At 39.1% G+C, this 20,066-nt stretch overlaps 1 protein-coding gene across 1 annotated transcript in view; it reads left to right on the top strand.

Annotated features, from left to right (window-relative positions):
• The window catches only part of prdm6 (PR domain containing 6), a 107,031-nt gene that overhangs the window by 64,195 nt on the left and 22,770 nt on the right, over positions 1-20,066 (top strand). Inside the window, 1 exon segment of the mRNA XM_022205454.2 lies at positions 9,607-9,988. Coding sequence (XP_022061146.2) covers positions 9,607-9,988 — 382 coding nt within the window.

A 20,066-nucleotide genomic window follows, 5' to 3' on the forward strand; every position in this document is an offset into this window, starting at 1 on the left:
TTATTGGACAAATAAATCTTAAATTAAATCCTCAAAAGCTCCAAAATGTTATCAGAAATATTCAGATGAATTAAATTCTACATTTAGACTCGTAGGTTACAGAGCAGAGGCATTTATAGGAAACCTTCATTTTAAAAATCAGGGGGAAACCTTTACACTGTCTGAGATTAGCAGTTCTGTTTCTGCCAACATAGTAAGGGCGAGATTTTTACCTCCATCTGCAGTCTTCCTCAGCATCCTCTGATTCACCCCCACTAACTCTGTCGGCAAAAAAAATTGCTCCTCTAATATAAGAAAACCACAAATGAACATAAACAATCTTTACACTGTCTTATAGAAAACAAATCAACTAAAAAGTGAACAATCTGCTTGGATAACATTGAATTTAAGGAAATCTAAATTAAGCAAATTAACAGAAAAAAAAAAGAAATGTTGCATTTTTTTTATTGATCCCATATTTTGCTCAGTTCCAAGTTTATAATTTTATTTTTGTGATGTACTAGAATAAGCTTTATCGTTCAAAAACATTTTTTCCTCATACTGTTTCTTGTTGCAGCTTCTCTTCCAGCCTCTCAGCCTTTAATGTAAGACTTAAAGCTTTTGTTTTTTTTAAGGAAAAATGAAGATAATTGAGAGAATAATTCCTTTTGATGTTAACTTTAAGCGCTGTAAGTTTTTTGACCTTTTATATGCACTTAAAAAAACTGAATATGGGTTTTTAAATCTCCAAATACACACTCTGCTCTGCACAAGATGCGTTCAGGGGCATTTTTTGCTGCGGGTTATTTGTGTTTTGGTAACATTCACAGCCCAGCCACTGTTGTGTTTTTATTTGTTTTGCACAGGAACATAAACTTGACGTGTTTCGGCTGTAGTGCTGTTGATAAAACGAGAATAAATGTTCAAGAAAAGAGAGACTGACGAGTGAAAGCCGTGGCTGAAGTGTTTTCTGTGTGGACGTGGCGTACCGGTTCTTTAATTTAACTACACATGTAACGCTAAACACACATTTCCCCTGACATGTTCTTACATTCACATCCATCAGAAGTCGTACCCTCACATGAACGGAGAGCCAAACCACACGGCGACACACAGCAAACACACACACGCTATCAAAGCACACACACACACACCCTGTGCTTGTTTACTCGTGCACGTTCCATCCAATCACGGCCTGTCGGTTTGACGCTGAGCAGCCCGGCCGCCGCCTAACAGCAACATGTCTTCTCTTCCTTCTCTTTTCCTCCTCCTCTTCATTCTCTTTTCTTCTTCTTTCCTCTGTTCATTTCTGTCTTCCTCGGTTTTCTTTTTCTCTGGCGTGAAGCAGCAGAAGTGACCTGCAGATGAAGTTTGTTTTTATTAGATTTAGATGTAAAGACGATAATGAAAGAGGCGAAAAGGCAACAATAGGCAGAAGAAGATTTAAAAAAGACAAAGAAGAAAGGAGGATGTTTTGTATTTTCTCATCTCTGCAGTAAACTCGTCCGTACTTGTATTTGACATACTATTATTACCAGTATTTTAATTGCCTCTATTGACTTTTTAAGACTTTATAATCGCGGCTAACGTTATGATTATCGATTACTAGCAAAGCTTTGGCAACATAGTCTGAACTGTACTTCATCCCAGTAATGAGAGGAAGGCCAAGCAGGAGTTTATAACAGTACATTTATTATTTTATACTATGTTTAATAGGTGAGGCCTACTAACTTGTGCTGTTCTTAGTAATCCCATGTGTGTCCAAGCTAACAATAAAGCATCAGCAAGTAAAGTTTGCATTTAAGCCTCCTTCCACAGTTTATTGATAACGTGACTGATTTTGTTGGGTGACTGTTTTGACATCTAACAGCTAGACTGGATGTATTTTAGTTATTTAATTAGTCAAGTTTTAGTCAGAAAGAGCATTTCAGATGTCTGCATTATGATTTTTTTTTTTCCAAGACAAACCACATCACTTTTTCCAGATACAGGTGGATTTTGACTTGCGTCGAAATTCCGTTCCTACAGCACGATGTAGCTCGATTTTTGCCACAAGTTTGAACTACCATAAGTCCATAAGTACGTACATCACTCACCTACGCTAACAGTGCTAACCACCATGGTACTGCCAGCAGAAGAGTCTGGCTGATGCTTGGGAGCCATAATCTTTCTTTTTAACAAAGCTTGTAATTTTGACGTGTCCCTGAAATGTTTATTTATTTTTATTTTACCTTTTTTGTTTTGTTTTTATCCTTTTGTATCTTTAATGTTGCACTTTGAGATTTTGCCTAAATGAAAGGTGCAAACAAAATGCATTCTTAGTTATTATAATGAAGGCCAAAAAAACAACACAAAAGAAAGAAAGTGAACGCAGCACAATCCGATGTGGTGTACAACCAAAAAATGTAAACAAAGCCGTCTTCCTTGTGTGACGATGTATTTTCCTCTCTGCTCATCAGCTAGTTCCCGCACAAAATTAGTTTTAACGCAGTACGTTGAAATTATGGAACAAGACTTTTTAACTAAATTTATGGGAGGTGCATGCAACCATGAAACGCCGTTGATCGAGGAAGCCGTAAACTGAGGACCTGCTGTATTTACAGTGTAACTGCAGATATCTACAATTCAACTTCAAGACATCTTTAGTTTCCCTCAGTTCAGCCTTTCTAAATTGAGCTTTTCAGATCTAAAAAATAGGTTTGAATTTGTCTGAATGATGCTGTAGACATCACCAACTGGAAACACGACCAGCCAAAATGCAGCCGCAGATATCCTGACTTAGAGTTTCAGATATCTGTACTTATGTCAGAAGTTACAGGAAGCGGAAGGTGGATTGTTTTAAAACTGCAACCGCATACAACAGCTGGTTTACCTCCACGTCAGAGCAGCCCGAGGACAAAGTTCTAGTAGATTTCAACCTAAAGCCTTTGATGAACGGAGCTCTGGTTCTCTACAAACTATTCCAACTTTCTACTTTAGTTTCTCACCATCTTATCCTCCACCACAGAAGCAGCTGTTACTTCTGCTCACATTGTTCCAGTAGGAAGCCTCACATGAGCAGCATCATCTCAGCTATTTAAACTAATCTTAAGGTTGTTATTCTTACGGGTTCAAACTGAATTACTGAGATCTATAACTGCTGATTTGACGTGTCTGAATGATTTAGATATCTGGAGTATAGATCATTTAGTCCCAGTTAGTCAAACTTGGCTAAGAAATGTTAAAATGGCTCGCCATGCTGCACACACTGTACTTTATTTTACTCACACGTGTCATTCTGTTGCCAACAGATAAAACAATTTCCGACTGTTTGAGTAACATTTATTGAAAAACTACAAATATAGCAGTGAGATGTTTTTACAGTTCTGAGCCGGTGGTAGCAGTACTACTCAGTGTGGAAATGTTTCAAGTGAAAGTTCTGCATTTTAATCAATATTTAAGTAAAAGTGCAAAGGTTTTATCATCAAAATACACTTGAAGAACCAAAATTAATAGTTTGATCTATCCAATGTATATTATTCGATTTTAATTATCGATAAATTTGCTGCTGGTGGATCAGTAATATTTTATATTAATCTATATTCTTACATCTAACTTTATTTGCTGATTATATTTTTTATTATTAAACTAAATCTGCTGAAGTGATCAAACGTGAACTAAAAAGTCCAACGTTAACTGTAACAGGAAGTGGAAATACTCAAGGAAAATAAAAGTAACTTAAAATTGTATTTAACTGCAATACTCAGTCACAGAGTAGGGAAGTCAAAATGTCTTAAAAATAAAGTGAATGTTTTTTTTTCATGGGATTTGTTGACAAACATCATGGAGTATTTCTGTCTAATTACTGCACAGAGTAATCCTTTAGTTGTTTCAATTATTCTCCAGTTTTAAATGAATCCCGTGGTTTGGAGGACGCCGTAGTTCACGGTTTCATTCCTGAAAATGATCTGTGGATCTATTTCATGTTTTCTGTGAACCTGTTTGACTGTTTTTCTGCGTGTTGATGGATGTAATGTACATGCTGTCAAAGAGAAAAGGATGCAAACAGAGAAGACGTGAGGACGATCCTTGTCATGTGGTTCTCATAATGAAGAGGAGGTGAAGCAGCAGAACGATGCAGAGATACGGAGGCTGATGCTCCTCCCACATTCTCTCAGCATCAAACACTCGCCTCCTTCGGCCTTGAAAAGTTGCTTTTCAAACTTTGAACTCTTGGCGGAGATGGCAGTTTGTATTCCCGTCCCACCCCTTAGACAGACAGAAAACACAGACGCTGCCAGCTGCATCTGCATAATCTTCCCCTTTTGATGATGCATTTCATACGCAACCCCAGCCCGTATCGACTTGCGTTTTTTGTATACGCGACGTTTGTAGCGAAATGAATTAAGTGTGGGCGAGCGGCGCATAACGCGGACGTCGATAGCGCCGTCGGGCAACTTACAAATGGTGTAATTATCTCCTCATAAGGTTATTAGAGGATCAATGGAGCCTGGTGGCCTGATGGCAGAGGTGAGCTGATGAAGGATGGGGGGCGGTTATGACGGGCCGACTGCAGAGGCTGGGAATTTATGGGATGTGAAACGGTGGAAACGCAGAGACGTGGAGAAGAAATGATTAGGAAAACCACAACATGGTCTTACTGGTTTGGTGCAAGAGATGGAAAATGGATCCTCACAGCTGATCCAAGTCGTCTGTTGTTTTGACCAAATAACTTCCAAAAACTTCAAGCATCTTCTGATAAGTAGAGCTGCTATCTGTTTTATTTTACTGATTCAGTTTGATCTCGGTTCTTGATTCTGAGTGTTTGAGTTGCATTTGGTCAACAGTAAACCCAACGATTTAATGCACCAGCGACAGCCACAGGAGGCATTTCACATCGTGTATGTTCCTGGTGAAGCAACCGTTCTGTCCAACCTTCAGATTCAAAGGTCAATATCAGCATGTGGGATAGGTGGCATCAAAAAATAAGACATAAGTGAAATTACAGGAATTTCCCTAAATTTTGACACCAAGCACAACTTGCTTCTATAAACCCTTCTATATTTAATGTTGACCTTTGAATCCGAAGGTCGGACAGATATTTTTGATTTTTAGCTGTTCATATTTCATGCATTACATACCATAGCGCTTTCATTTTACACAGATCCAATCCTTAGATAGCCAAATTATACCACATAAAATCTCTAATGGATATGATGATTAGTTTTTGTGTAATGGGTGGCCAAATGTAGCAGTTTAGAAGTTTGTGATGGATAAAATCGCAACTTTGTCATTCTCTGTAACATGCAATTATAAATATAAAGTAAATATTTTCACATTTCTGAGGACCATAGGTCACCGTGAAATGATTCTAAAAATTTCAGATCTCTATCTTTTGTTGTTCAGAAGTTATAGAAGTCTGAAAATGGTCGAAAATTTCAAGTCTAAATTTTGGCTGCAATAATAGGGTACCCCCTACCTACTTCAAATGGCCATAACTTTGAAACTAATGACAATAAAGCATTCACATTTTGGATTTTCTCATCATATATAATGTACTAAATGTATGTAAAAACGTAGGAAAATCTGAGGGTCAGGTGGGGACCACTGGTTGAAATGATATGGAATGACCCAGCTGTGTGACAGTGGAGGTAAACAAAGATCAGGCTTGGTTTGTCCTCAGTGTCGCCGATACCAATCAGTTATACAAATGATCAGCCCTGGTTGAGATTGGAGCAGAAGATCCCCGTTTTGAATGCCAGTAAAGTCTTTTTATTGGTCGAGGCTCCATCCAGAGTTTGTTCTAAATCAGAGTTGATGTTGAACCGTGCATATTCCGCTGGTTGCTGTGGTGTTTAAATGAGAATCGTACAGTTTCCGTGGTATCGGTACTGACCGGCCAAACTCCTGGTATCGTGTCTTCCTCAGTTCTGACAGATGACATCTGGTGAAGTTTAGGCAAGTAAAGTAACTCGATTAGGGTTTGGGAAGAACGGTTGTCATTGTTCCTGTTTGCGGAGCGGAGGAAACAAACTCTCCGTCTGCGGCGTCAAAGTGCAACGCTTTGACCACCTGCCAGTCCACATGCCGAGTTTTCCCAAACAAACCAGTTTTACAGGACGAAAAACAAAACGGTCCGCAGTAAGTCAAAGTAAAACAAGCCCTCTGAATGTCGTTTCAAACATAATGAAGGGTTTGGAGTCCATTTCTGTCAGACCACGGAACAGAACACAGCTGACTGCCGGGTCAGATGAGGACATCAGCTGGTTCACCCAAAATCCAGTTTACGCACTTCAGCATCATGTTTTTATTCAGCGTCTTCAAACTGTTCGTCTTTTCTAACAGATGTATTTATTTAGCCAGCTTCCATGTCCACATGTTGTCCTATAAAGCACTTATCAAAGCGCTAAAAACATCTACAGATGATAAAACAACACGTAAACGGAAGCACAGATCGAGTCAGTCTCCTGAATAGCAGCTGAAGTAGTGGATGTAGTACTCATAACAGTTACAGTTCTAGTAATAACACCTGTCAAAGAAGTAGTGGTATCACACTTGAGCTTGCTTTATGGCTCCTATCCAGGCTGTTTTCTCCTGACTAGATCCTTGCTGGTGTTGTATCGACTCAGACGCTTTGGATAAAAGCTAAATGAAATTACACAATTATAGAAATGTAGAGTTGGTAAGATACCACAGCAAAAAGTAAATTAAAACTCATGAGTACCAGGAACAGAGTGTTACTATAACTGCACTAACGAGCAGATTCCAGACAGCAGGACTAGACCCACAGCTCCTTTTACTGGACTTGGTCTCAGTTAGGACGACATGATCCCGACTTTCTTTTTTAATCACAGCAGCAGCATCATCCTTACTTTAACCCTCCTGTTGTCCTCATTTACAGGCATCAAAAAATACTGTTTCCTTGTCTGAAAAAAATCCAAACATTAGCAAAAAAAAATCCACAAATTTCAGAAAATTCGCAAAACCTTCAGGAAGAAAATTCCAATAATTTCTGAAAAAATTCCCTTAAAAGTTTTATTTAAAAAAGATCCACCGAATGTGGCAAGAAAATTCTTGCAAATATTTAAAAAAAAAAAATCTTCCAAAAAAAATCCTAAAAATATCTAAAGCGATCACATATATATCAGTGAAACTTCTAATATTTTCTTTAAGAACATTCACATAAAAATCAACCAAAATCCAGTGGATTTGGCTGGATTTTGGGTGATTTTTTTTTTGTGACTGTTCTTAAGAAAATTCCCACCAAAAAGATTTCCTGAAAAGTTTTATTTAAAAAAAATCCACCGAAATGTGGCAAGAAAATTCTTGCAAATATTTACAAAATGAGTTACAATCTTCCAAGAAAATCCGAAAAACATCTAAAGTGATTCCATAAATATCAGTAAAACTTCTAATATTTTCCTTAAGAACATTCACATAAAAATCAACCAAAATCCAGCGAAATTCGCTGGATTTTGGTTGATTTTTATGTGAATGTTCTTAAAGAAACATTTTTAAAATTTCTTTTTTTCAACCAAAAAACGTCCAAAGATTTCCCGATAATGTGGAAAATGTGGACATCAGAAGTTTCGCTGTGAATATATATATTTTTTACCACATTTTAAAACCTTAAAACGGGTCAGTTTGACCCGCAGGACGACACGAGGGTTAATTTCTAAAGTGCAGCACTTAATAAAACTGACACATGCACAGTGTTAGTTTCTGTTTTGGGTTTAAAATTCTAATATGAGAAGGATGAGAAGAGATGAAAATAGTTTAAATGCAAATCTATTCAGTCTGGCATTTGTGTCGTGTTTTGTATTCGATCAACATTCCTCATTTTATTGCGTTTTAGTCGAGCATTTTACAAAGCATTTAACTGTCTACCACTGCTTTGTCTAATACTTGATCATTTATTTGCATTGTTGTTTTTTTTCCCTCTTTTAATTTGGGTTGTTTTCAGTGTATTTGTCTATTTCTGACATCTTTAACGTTCCTAACGCAGTCGCTGGGGAAACACATTTGGACTGCTTTGATTTGTTTGAAAAGTGCTGTACACATAAAGTTTGATTGATTGATTGATTATAAATGGCTGCTCTGAACAAAGGGAGGGTGAATTCATCCATCCATCTGTCCGTTTGGCGTCACTCATTCAGCAGGTCAGATATCTTTTTGATGGATTGTTTGTGACCGTTTGAGCAGCTCATGTCAGCGTAGGTTCAGTCCTCCAGCTCCAGGTCAGATGTTTAACGGGGGATTGTGGAGGTCTGCTGTGGATGGAGGCTGGTTGGTGAGGTGGCAGCTGCTCCAGAGCTCTAAACTAACCGTCCTTTTTCCCTAAAACGTTCCTCCTTTATCGACGTTCTAAAGAAATACCTCAAGATGTAAATGTTTTAAATGGCGTCCTCATTTTTAGCATTTTCATTTAAATTAAGTTCATCTTCAACATTTTTAACGTTTCTTTTTTTTCCCACCAAAGAATGCTTAAAGATTTCCCAAAAATGTTGAAAGTGTGGACGTCAGAAGTTTCACTGTGAAGATATTTTTTCCCTCCACATTTTTAAACTTTAATCGGGTCGATTTTGACCCGCAGGACAACATGATGGTTACACTGCAAAAACTCTAAATCTTACCAAGTCTGTTTGTCTTATTTTTAGTCAAAGTGTCTCATCCCACCTGATTTAATGTATATATATATATATCTGTGGGTATATATTCACAGTGAAAATGTCCACATTTTCAAATTTTTTTGGGAAATATTTGAACATTTTTTGGTGGGAAAAAAAGAAATGCTAAAAAAAAGTTTAAGACCATTCAGAAAAAAATCAAACACCAGTGAATTTCGCTGGATTTTGGTTGATTTTTTTCTGAATGGTCTTAATGAAAATATTAGAAGTTTTACTGATAAATATGGAATCACTTTAGATATTTTTAGGATTATTCATTTTTTGAAAATATTTACAATTTCATTTTTTTATTTTTTAAGTTTTATTTCTTGCCAAATGTGGGGATTTTTTAAAAATAAAACTTTGAAGCAATTTTCTTCCTGAAGATATTGCAAATTTTTATAAATTTGGGGAATTTTTTGCTGAATTTTTTTATTTTTTTTTTCTGACAAGGGAACAATATTTTTTGGTGCCGTTAATGAGGATAACCGGAGGTTTAAAACACCTAATCTTGACACTCCTGGTAAAATAGAGCTTAAAATAAGTTTTTCCAGCTAATTTTAAGATCTCAATATTTTAAATATCATATGTTATTTCAAAATATCTTACCAAGCCGTTTTTCACTTGTTCTATTGGCAGATTTTTTTTCACTTATTTCGAGGTAAAAGTTCCTTAAACTAATTTTTTTTCTTGTTTTCAGAGGGCCATTTTTTCCAGTGTAAACAGGGCTGAATGTGGCCCCTGAGCTGAGATGAGTTTGACACCTCTGTCCTGAATGTTCTGGTCAATGAAGAAATGTTCTGTTTTTCCGTTAACTGAAACGCCACGAGTAAAAGGAAATGTGTGAACTCAGATTTGCAATCCTCTCCAAACAGGCTTGTTCCAGCTGAAGACAGAACAGTTTAACTATCGAGCTAACAGTGAGCTCTTCAGATCACTCCACCTTCTAAACCGGATCGTGTCCGTGTGTTTCTGCCTCCAGTGAACGTCCCAGCCACCGTGGTGGAGGCCATGTCCAGACAGGAGTCCCTCCAGTCCTTCAGCAAAAACGGCAAACCCTCGTCCTCTTCGTCGTCCTCCTCCTCCTCCCCCTCCGCCGCCCTCATGCGCTCCATGGTCTTCCCTCACTCGCCCTGCTCCCGGAGCTTCTCCCTGCTGGATAAGGTCGGCGTCGGCGTCCAGTCGGACTCCGGTTTTGGCCAGCTGGGGGCGAAGAACCAGCGCATCCTGGCGAGCCCGACCTCCACCAGCCAGCTGAGCAGCGAGTTCAGCGACTGGCACCTGTGGAAGTGTGGGCAGTGCTTCAAGACCTTCACCCAGAGGATCCTGCTGCAGATGCACGTCTGTCCGCAGAACCCCGACAGGTAAGACGGCGTACATTAAGAGGTTTCATCTTCATGTTCATCTCTGGATCCCAAGCAGGGTTTTGAGCTCCTGTTTTACTGCAACATGAAGTCCTCTGTGAAGACACCACCGCCATGAGTAGAAGGAGAGAGAGCTCAGGAATATCTTTAATGCTTTATGCAGCAATTCGGAAAAAGAACTAAGTTGGATTTCGTTTATTGTTTGTTTTTAAAATGAAGATGGAATCAGTGCTGGGCTGCACAGTGTCTCGGTGGTTTGCACTTTTGCATCCCGGCCTTCCTGGGATCTTTGTGCATGAAGTTTGCGTGTTCTCCTGTGCATGTGTGGGTATTTTTGTTTTCATTTCAGCATTGTGATGTTTTCGTTGTGACCTGCCAACGGACTGCAGATGGAAATTAGCTTAACCCTAAATTAGCTTAAATGTGGAGAAAAAAACCCAGATTTTCACAATGAAACTTCTGATGTCCACATTTCAACATTTTGGGAAATCTTTGAACATTTTTGGTGGGGAAAAAAAAAAATGTTAAAAATGTTTCTTAAACACATTCACAAAAATATCAACCAGCAAATTTTGCTGGATTTTTTGTGAATGTTCTTAAAGAAAATATTAAAATTTTTTACTGATATGTATGGAATCGCTTTAGATACTTTCAGGATTTTTTCGGAAGATTTTTACTCATTTTTGAAAATATTTACAAGAATTTTCTTGCCAAATTTCTGGGATTTTTTTTTTTAGAAATAAAACTTTTAAGGAAAACTTTCAAGGAATTACTGGAATTTTCTTCCTGAAGGTTTTTGTAAATTTTGTGGATTTTTTTTTTGCTGATTTTTTTTTTTTTTTCAGACAAGGAAACAATATTTTTCAGTGCCTTTAAATGAAGACAACAGGAGGGTTAAAGCTATACACCCAATGGCAACATTTATGTTTAATGTCGAACATGGTCCCTTTTTAAATAAACTGATTAATAATAATATTGTCCTCGTACTACTGCCGTGAGAGATTTAGATTTAGAGAGCAAGAACATCTGGCCTCTGTTGCTCAGGAGAAACTTGTAGGACAATTAATTTATTTTCAGGCTTTAAATTAATATATTTTGACTGTAGAGAAAGTATAATGTAGAAATGGAACACGTGTAATCTAGGGCTGGCCCGAATAGTGGTTTCTGGTCTCCGGATATTCGGGCCCGATTAAAGACTAATATCCGAATATTTGTTCCGCCTCGTAACGTCTGACGGGGGGCGGGGCTTGTGGCGGAGACGGCCCAAATATTCGGATCCGTTCATCTGGTCTCCCGGGTCCAAATTTTGCCTTCGTTTATTCGAATATTCGGATACCAAAATTAATATCCGGATACGAATATTCGGATATTCGGGTCCAGCCCTAGTGTAATCAGCACTGGTAGTCCGTGTTACAGTCCTAAGATGCCTCAATGGAGAAAAAGAGAGTAAACTCAGATTTTTCCTCCGTACGTAGGGAAGCAGAAAAGCCACTTCTCCAACATTCGTATCTTTCCTAATGTAGTCTGGAACGCTTTGTGTAGCAGAAACATTAAGCAGAGTTTGTCAAACTGTTGCAGCAGTTTTTCGTAGGAGGCCGGCGAATCGGACGCTTGAGTTGTAATTTGTGAGCGTGGCTGTCTCATCATTGCACCATTTGTGTGTGACAGAAAGTGGGAGTTTGTGGATGAGAGCGTAAAAGTGTTTGAGTGTGTATAACATCTGCCAAGTTAATTATATACAGCGCTGATGTGTGTGTGTGTGTTGAGGGGATGGAGGATGTATTGGAAATTTTTTGCTTAGCTTTATTTTTTGTGGGGAGAGTCAGAGCGGCGTATAAATCAGCGCTGTGCGTCAGTGAGAAATACCTCGCCTTACGGTGACGGGGCCAGGAAAACAGATGCCACTTATTCAATAAACTAATACTCATAGGGAAGAAAAATGTGGGCTGGATGTGGAGGGGGGAGGGAGGGTCGATGTGGAGCTGCCTGTCAATAGGAAGGTTTTATGGGACGGAGGAGCAGATAAAATTCAGCTGAACAAGCCAAACAGAACCGCTCCAAGGCCACGCTCTGCCATGTGGACTGGACTTGGACCAGTCTGACCAGCAAAAAGCTAAAGTTCTGCCACCATTTTTTGTTGTTGTTTACTGTTGCCCCCCGACCATAGACGATTCAAACCATCAGTCAGGGAGCATCAGATTTAATTTCTCTGCTGCGTCGTCGTGCACAGAACCCCACAGGACAACAGCATGACAGTCTACAATGTATTACAAGTCTGGTGTTGTCTCAGAACGCCGTAAAGCCAAAATTAATCGTCGCAGAAGTAGTGAAAAGGGTGGGAAACTGCACATTCCAAATAATAATCGTAAGATCCACTCCGAAAACTCCTCAAAGCCAGTCCTGGTGTGTTTGAGGGGGTTAAACAGAGAGTGGTCTAACCCACAAGAGATCTGAACTGAGTTTTATGTCATATCTGTTAGTGGTCTTTGGGGAGATTGTAGTTGTCCTGTAGGCGGTTCTTACTGTCTTATAATAGTTCTAGCTGCCTTTTAAGATGTTGTTGTGGTTGTCGAAGAGGTTTTTCGAAGACCTTTAACGTTGCTGCTGTCCTTAAGGAGCTTCTAAGATTCTTCTAGGTGGTTCTTAGGACCATTGTGGCCGTTCTTATTGCCCTGTAGATGGTTGTAGCTGCGATTTAGGGGGTTGTTTTGTCCACTAATGAGGTTTAGACGTCATTGTTATGGTCTGGAAGAGTTACTGTGCTTTTTGGACAAGACTATAGTTGTCATTTAGGTGGTTCTTGATCATTAAGGAGGTTCTTATTGTCTCATGAATGGTTCTCGCTGTCATTCAAGAGGTTTCTGTTGTTTTTGAGGAGGTTGTTGCCCTTTACATGGGTGTTGTGGATATTGAGGAGGTTTTAAAAGTTCTTTCCGTGGTTTTTGCAGATGAGGAGGTTCTAAGAATCTTCTACGTGGTTCTTAGGGTCATTGGGGTGGTTTTCATTGTCCTGTAGATGGTTGTAGCTGTGGTTTAGGAGGTTGTTTTGTCCACCAATGAGGTTTATTTATTATTTATTATTGTGTTTTTTTTGGGAGATAGCAGTTGTCTTCTAGGTGGTTCTTGATCACTAGGAGGTTCTTATTGTCTTATAAGTGGTTGTAGCTGTCATTCAGGTGGCTTATGTTGTTATTGAGGAGGTTGTTACCCTTTACATGGGTGCTATGGTTATTGTGGAGGTTTTAGAGGTCCTCTTGGTGGTTCTTATGTTCACAGAGGGGGATCTTAGGGTCATATAGATTTTTTTTTCCAGCAGTTTAGTTTTGTAGATGGTTCTATCTGTTCTTGAGGAGGTTTTGGAGTTCTCTGAGGTTTTTTGTTAGATATTTCTGTCACAGCACAGAATGTTTTCCAAACTGTTTCATCGGTACAGTTGAGAAGCTACAGAAGCCTTCTGTGTTATATTTCATGATGTGTTCTACTCTGTTTAGTCGTCCTTCTGTTTGTCTTTGACAGGTTTCTGTCTTCAGACGTTCTCCTTTAGTGGTATCTGTGAATAAAAGAGTGGTTTGTCCACCGGTCACCTCTCTGCCTTCATACATATTTATTGATGTTTTCTTGATGGGAACATTTGGAGCTGAAGACTGATGGCTCTTTATATCAGCCTCAAAAAAAAAATTGTCGCACACCTCCACTCAGCTCCATCTCTTTCAGGTCTGTTTTTTTCTGCTGACTGTTTCTTTTTCTGAACTTTTTCTTCTTCTGTGTCGTTTTTTCCCTCCGTGTGTCATTTCAACAGAATCCATCATCAGAGGGGCAGTTTGTTTATGTCAATGAGGCCTTGGAAGTGCTTTCGATTCAGTTTTGAACCGGTGTCGGGACGCAGGATACTGTTTAAGTTTTGCGATAGTGACGAATGATGAATCAGAAAAAAATCAGAACATAAATGGGCCGTGTTTCTCCTTATAGGCTTGACATATTACAAAAGCAACACAGTATAAACCGCAGCAATGAGCTAAATTAATAACCACTGCTTTTATGATTGATGTGTTTACTGCGCTGGTGTTTAAAAGAGTCATTAGTGCTTTTAGGGAAAATGGGGCGTTTTGAGACGCTCTTTGATCTGCGGCGTTCACAGCTCAGGTCTCCTTCTGGTGGCTGGTGTTGTTTATGAGCACAGCATGTATTTGTATATGGTTATAATCACGCTTGTATATCGGAGGACAGAAAGTTTACGGCTGATTGAACGTGTGCATCATCACAAAGCTGACTTTCTAGAGGATTTAAATCTTAATTCCTGTCATTTGTTTTTGGACGGTTTGGCCTCGGCACATATTTCTTCCATTTTTCCAGTGATACAGTTAAACATTTAATGCTCTCTATTACTCATGTGAGTCGGGCTGCGCTAATCTCGCCATAAGTAATGGTCCGTGTTTAAACTGTGGAAAAACTGAAGAACCGTGAGCTGAGATAACTGACAGAGAGAGACATTCTCCCAGACATTAATGATGTCAGATTGTTTTTCTTTGTTTATGTTCTCACGAGGGCTGGACCCGAATATCCGAATATTCGTTCGCTACGGCGGTATCCGGATATTAATTTTGGTATCCGAGTATCTGAAGACCTCCGCTGTTTGGGAATTCTTTAGTTTAACTGAAGACAAAACGAAGGCAAAATTTGGACCCGGGAGACCAGACGAACAGATCCGAGGATTCGGATTTGGATATTCGTCTTTAATAGGGCCCGAATATTCGGAGGCCAGAAACCACTATTCGGGACAGCCCTAGTTCTCACTTGATTGAGGTTTGGATGGGTTTGACTTTTTAATTTATTCTTCTAGTTTTGCTTTTATTCATGAGACAAGACACAGATAAGGAGCAGTGTGTTGATTCAGATTTAACAGATTTCTAGTGAATACTGGAGCTGCAGCTAATTGGTTCAAGTCGTTTTGTTTGGAAAAACCAAGTCTGTCTTCTGGTTTCTGTCCTCCTTTGTGACACTAAACTGAATATCGTTGGGTTGTGGACAAAGCAATCTCCTTTTGTCTCCTTTTTCAAACATTAATGGGCATTTTCTGATATTTTATAGACTGAACAGCAATTTATAATAAAATAATCATCAGTTACATCCTTAGAGAATGTCAGGACATGATGTGCATTACAAAGAATGCAGGACAATGAAGTATAAATAATGGTATCTACTGGGAACAAATGCAGTGTAAGTTACTGAAACAAATATACAATTCACCTATTTAAAATGTAGATAACATTTGCCTTCATTCTGTTTGGATTTCCACCTGTTTGTGTTGAGAATCTAAAGAGGTTCAGGTTTCAGTGGTTCTTTTGGGTCACTGAGAGTGTTCTACAGAACATTTAGTAGACTATGGAAGGGTCTTGTGGTTCTCTCAGGGGTTCTACTTGTAGCTGAGGGGGTTCTTTGGTGATTTCTGCAGGACATGCAGAGGTTGTGAAGGTGTATTTGAGAAGGATGATGGGATCCTGTTGGGGAATAAATTGTTAAATGAGGTTGTTCTCGCAACTTTGAGGCGTTTCTTGGGGGCGTTTAGAAGCAAATCTGACCAAATGTGACTCAGTTTGTTGGAGGGGAAAAAAGGTGATTAACAGCTGTGTTTCTAATAATAAACACATGTACATCCTTGGCATTCCTGATCTCGTAGAAATTAAAACTAGATACGAATACGTGAAGTCATGGGTTTCTCCAGGACATCATTAGTACGAGAGTATTCAGTGCTGACCTTTCTGGATGTTTGCAGTAGATCTTCTCAGCTACTAATTAGTGTTAATCAGCCTCTAAACATTCACTAATCATATCTATGTGATCGGATGCTGTTTGCTGAAGCAGACTGACCTGAGTTTGACCGTGAGATGGTTGGTCTTCTGCCAACGTTCTCCCAGTTTTCACTGAAACGAGCTTGTTGCCGTCAGATGAGCTAAATCTAATTATCTAATTGTATGTCTGGGTTTGGTACCTTTAACTTTATCCACACACACACACACCGCTGTTACACAGAGAACATGAATGAAGACGTGGTTTAGACAGCAGGTGCTCTGGATCACCTGTTGGCTAAAGCTAAATGGATTAACTGACTAAATCAATCTAGATGTTAGCAAACAAAGTGACTGGATCTAATTAAAGTAGTTAGTTAACTACATCATGTCCTCCTCTTTCTCAGGGTCTGCTAAGTGATTATAGCTGGACTTTACTCGGCTGGGCTAACCGCTGAGCTCTCTGGGAGTTTGGAGGTGAGAGGAGCATTGTGGGTAACCAGCAGCATCGATGCATTCTGACTGAACTGTCCTCAGAGTTAAATCAAATACCGACAGAACACGTTTAAAATGAGCTGCTGCTTTCAGTGCATCTGATGATCGGGCGATGCTCATGAATGTTCTGCAGGATTTGAAGAACAGATGATTGATGGGTGTTAAATCGCAGCTCCTTTCATGTCTTCAGCCTCACTCGCTGCTCTGTGAGCTGAGAAAATTCTCAAAACACAATTAGCTCAAAATGTTTGCATGCCAGGCTAAAACAAGACTGTTTCTCTGCATTGCTAAACAGTTGACATTTAGGAGATTTATCACCCAGCGGTGAAGACATATTTGCATTTAACACTAACACAGATGTGTGCTGTCCCTGCTGGACACACAGATGTGTTGAAAAACGGCTTTTTTCTCTTTTCAGTGTGTAGCCGCAGGATCCCCATCCATCAGCGTGATGGACGGGCTTGTAGAAATTTCTTCAAAGTCTATTTTTATCTGTCATGTTTGCCATTTTGATAAACACCTACTTGGTGTTGCATCCACATGTGAGTGGATTTTAACATGTTTAATGCCAGTAAACCTCTGTGTGGAGTAAATATTAGACTTTCGAGTGTCAGTTGTTGTTAACTTCTACTTTCCAGTCCACATACTCAGACATGCCTGTGAAGTAACTCTTGGATATCAGGTGTCAGCACATGTATGTCCATAATCTCTTGTATTTCTTACTTTCTTGGTGTAGTGTCCGCAGAGTTCGGTTCTCCGAGGCCTGAGACATTTGCAGCCATCATTTCTGCCTTTTTTAGAATCCCAAAAGCAGGAATAAAGGAAAAATCAACCAAATTAAACCAACAGAATCTAAGAAAGTTTATCATTGTTGTATATTCTGTAAGTCTGTGAACTCCACTGAGGAATAAAAATCATTCTTCATTTGTTGACTGCGTTCCAAAACTACCTAGAAGAACCCTAAACCTCCTGTAGAACTCCTAGAACCATGTACTAAACCTTTAAAAGGGCCATCTACAGGACCCAAAGAGCCTCCTGTGTGACTGCAAGAACCTCCTCAGTAATCACATAAAGGACAAACTACAAAAGACAAACTAATCGCCAACTATTTAATAACGTTTAAACAGCTGAAGTCTTTGATTGAAGCTTTTCAAATGTGAATATTTCCTGCTTTCCTTCATATTCTGTGACTAAACTAAATATCTTTGGGTTGTGGACAAACGAAGGCATGTGAGGACATCATTGCTCGGCATTTTCTGACATTTTACAGACCAAACAACTGATCGATAGTCTAGCCGCGCTAGACAACCCACGGCAACGAATTTAATTCTCTGCCAGGGTGGGTCTAGTTACCCTCCATAAGGCTCGAGGCTGGATTCTCCTAAAACTGGCCGGACCAATCACCATGAAGTGTAGAGTCAGAAGGCGGGCGTAACTAAGTGACGACAGAGGCGTGACGATTCTGACAGAAACAACCGGCGCACAATAAACAGTTTTCTTTTGACTCGGCTTTGGCCACAGCCCTTAAAGATTTGAAGCTAAAATTCAACTTGAAAGATAAACAAAGGACGGCACTGAAGTGTTTCATTGAGAAGAAAGACGTATTTGGACTTATGCCGACGGGATATGGCAAATCCTTAATATACCAGTTGGCTCCGCTGGTTGGGAAGCTAATGGGACTTAGCCACAATCCGCCGGCGCTCTAGGAACTACATCAGCCTATTCGTTGCACTGATTGGTTGTATACCTACCCAATTGCTGCAGAGGGATTTGATAGACAACCTTTTACCCCGCCTCCCTCCCTGTCGAGCTTCCCTAGACCCTTGTGCCGTCAGAAACATGGGTCTAGCATGGCTAGGCTAACTGATCGATTCAGTGGGAGAATATTTAATGTGAACGCCACATTAAACAAGAATAAAATGTCCAGCGTTCTTCGGAAACGTACAAAAACATCTCCTTGGTGTGTTTGGCTTTTAAACTATCCTACCCATAATGCACTGCCCCCCCTCAGACCTCCTCAGGCTCTATCTGTGATGATATCGGCCATTTTCTGGTTTCTGATGAGTCCAGCTGGCTGATGAGGCGGCATTATGTGGGCTTTCTGCTTTAATAGCTCCGTCAATACGGCCTGATAGGGAGAAACAAACGGAGACGGACGCCGCTGGAAAACACAGTGGATTAAGGAAAATACTCGTGTGTTCGTAGGGCCGTCTGCCACCGATTTTATCTGCGCTGGCGTGTGCGCATGTCCGCTCACATACGTGCAGTATATCTGTGTGTTCAGAGCCATCGATTGCGTATTGACGAGGCGGGAGCAGTGATTTATAGCCGCTGGTCTCTGGAGAATAATGTCTTCATACGAGGAGATGTCCTCACAGCGCAGATATAAGTCCGTATGGATTAGAGCCGGTCCATACGGGTCAATCGACACACTTCACACCGCATCACTGCATCACCGCAGACACACAAGCCTTCAGCAAGTCGCAAAGGTCGAGTCCAAAATCAGCTTCAACGCTCACAAAACATCACTTCAGGGATTCATTTCAGCTCTCCAGACACACAGTTCATTAATGATCCAGTGTTGGTTTAATAAACCTACAAGGAGGCACTATTTCTTCTTCACTTAGAGATAACCTACATTTTCTAGCTGTTAGAGAAACACACAGCTCCAGATTATAGCAACAACACTGTGGACTTCCAGGAAATGCTATTTCTAAAATTCTAGAAATAATAATACAGGCTATAATGGGATGTAGATTTCCCAGAATTTCGTGATAGTGTCTTGAAACTTAACCCTCCTGTTGTCCTCAAAAAAATGCACCAAAAAATATTGTTTCCTTCTCTGAAAAAAATCCAAAAATTCTGCAAAAAAAAAAAAAAAAATCCCCAAATTTCTGAAAATGTGCAAAAACCTTCAGGAAGAAAATTCCAATAATTTCTAAAAAGTTTCCCTTAAAAGTTTAATTTTAAGAAAATTCTTGTAAATATTTTCAAAAAATAAGTAAAAATCTTCCAAAAAAAAAAAAATCCCAAAAATATCTAAAATTATTATGTTTGTATCAGTAAAACTTCTAATATTTTATTTCAGAACATTCACATAAACATCAACCAAAATCCAGCAAATTTCGCTGGATTTTGGTTGATTTTTATGTGAATGTTCTTAAGAAATTTTTTTTTAACATTTCTTTTTTTCCAAATCTTTTTATTCAAAGATTTCCCAAAAATTCTAGGAAGTTTCACTGTGAAAATATACATATTTTTTCCACATTCTCAAACTTTAAAACGGGTCAATTTGACCTGCAGGACGACACGAGGGTTAAACCAAAATTAAGTTCATCTAACAAGTTGATTTCTGCTGCAGTTTTGTTGTTAACTGTAATTAATTGTCTTTAAAATTATTGTCTCTTTGTCTCTGTTTATTTAATCTCTCCTCAAGTATTGCTGTTTGATTCAAGTGGACAAAAGAAGAAGAAAACTTTGGATAATTGAAAAAAAAACCAGAACTAGAGTGTACAAGACAATTAGAAAACAACTATGATTGTCAGCATTGATGTGTGTGTTAGTTTCTGCCCTAATTTGTGAAATATAGATTTTAATAGAATTATGTACATTTCAGCCTTTCTGTTTTTGTTTTATTTATAAATACATTTTTTTTAAATACACCATAAATACATTTTTGGAATTACCTTTTAGAGAACTTCAGGTTTTTTGATATAGATGTTTTTCTTATTTTTTAATTTTATTCATTAATTTCTCACAAATACATTACAGCACTGTGAAATTCTCTTTTAACATTT

This window comes from Acanthochromis polyacanthus, chromosome 7, assembly GCF_021347895.1.
Source record: "Acanthochromis polyacanthus isolate Apoly-LR-REF ecotype Palm Island chromosome 7, KAUST_Apoly_ChrSc, whole genome shotgun sequence".
Classification (NCBI taxonomy): Eukaryota; Metazoa; Chordata; class Actinopteri; family Pomacentridae; genus Acanthochromis; species Acanthochromis polyacanthus.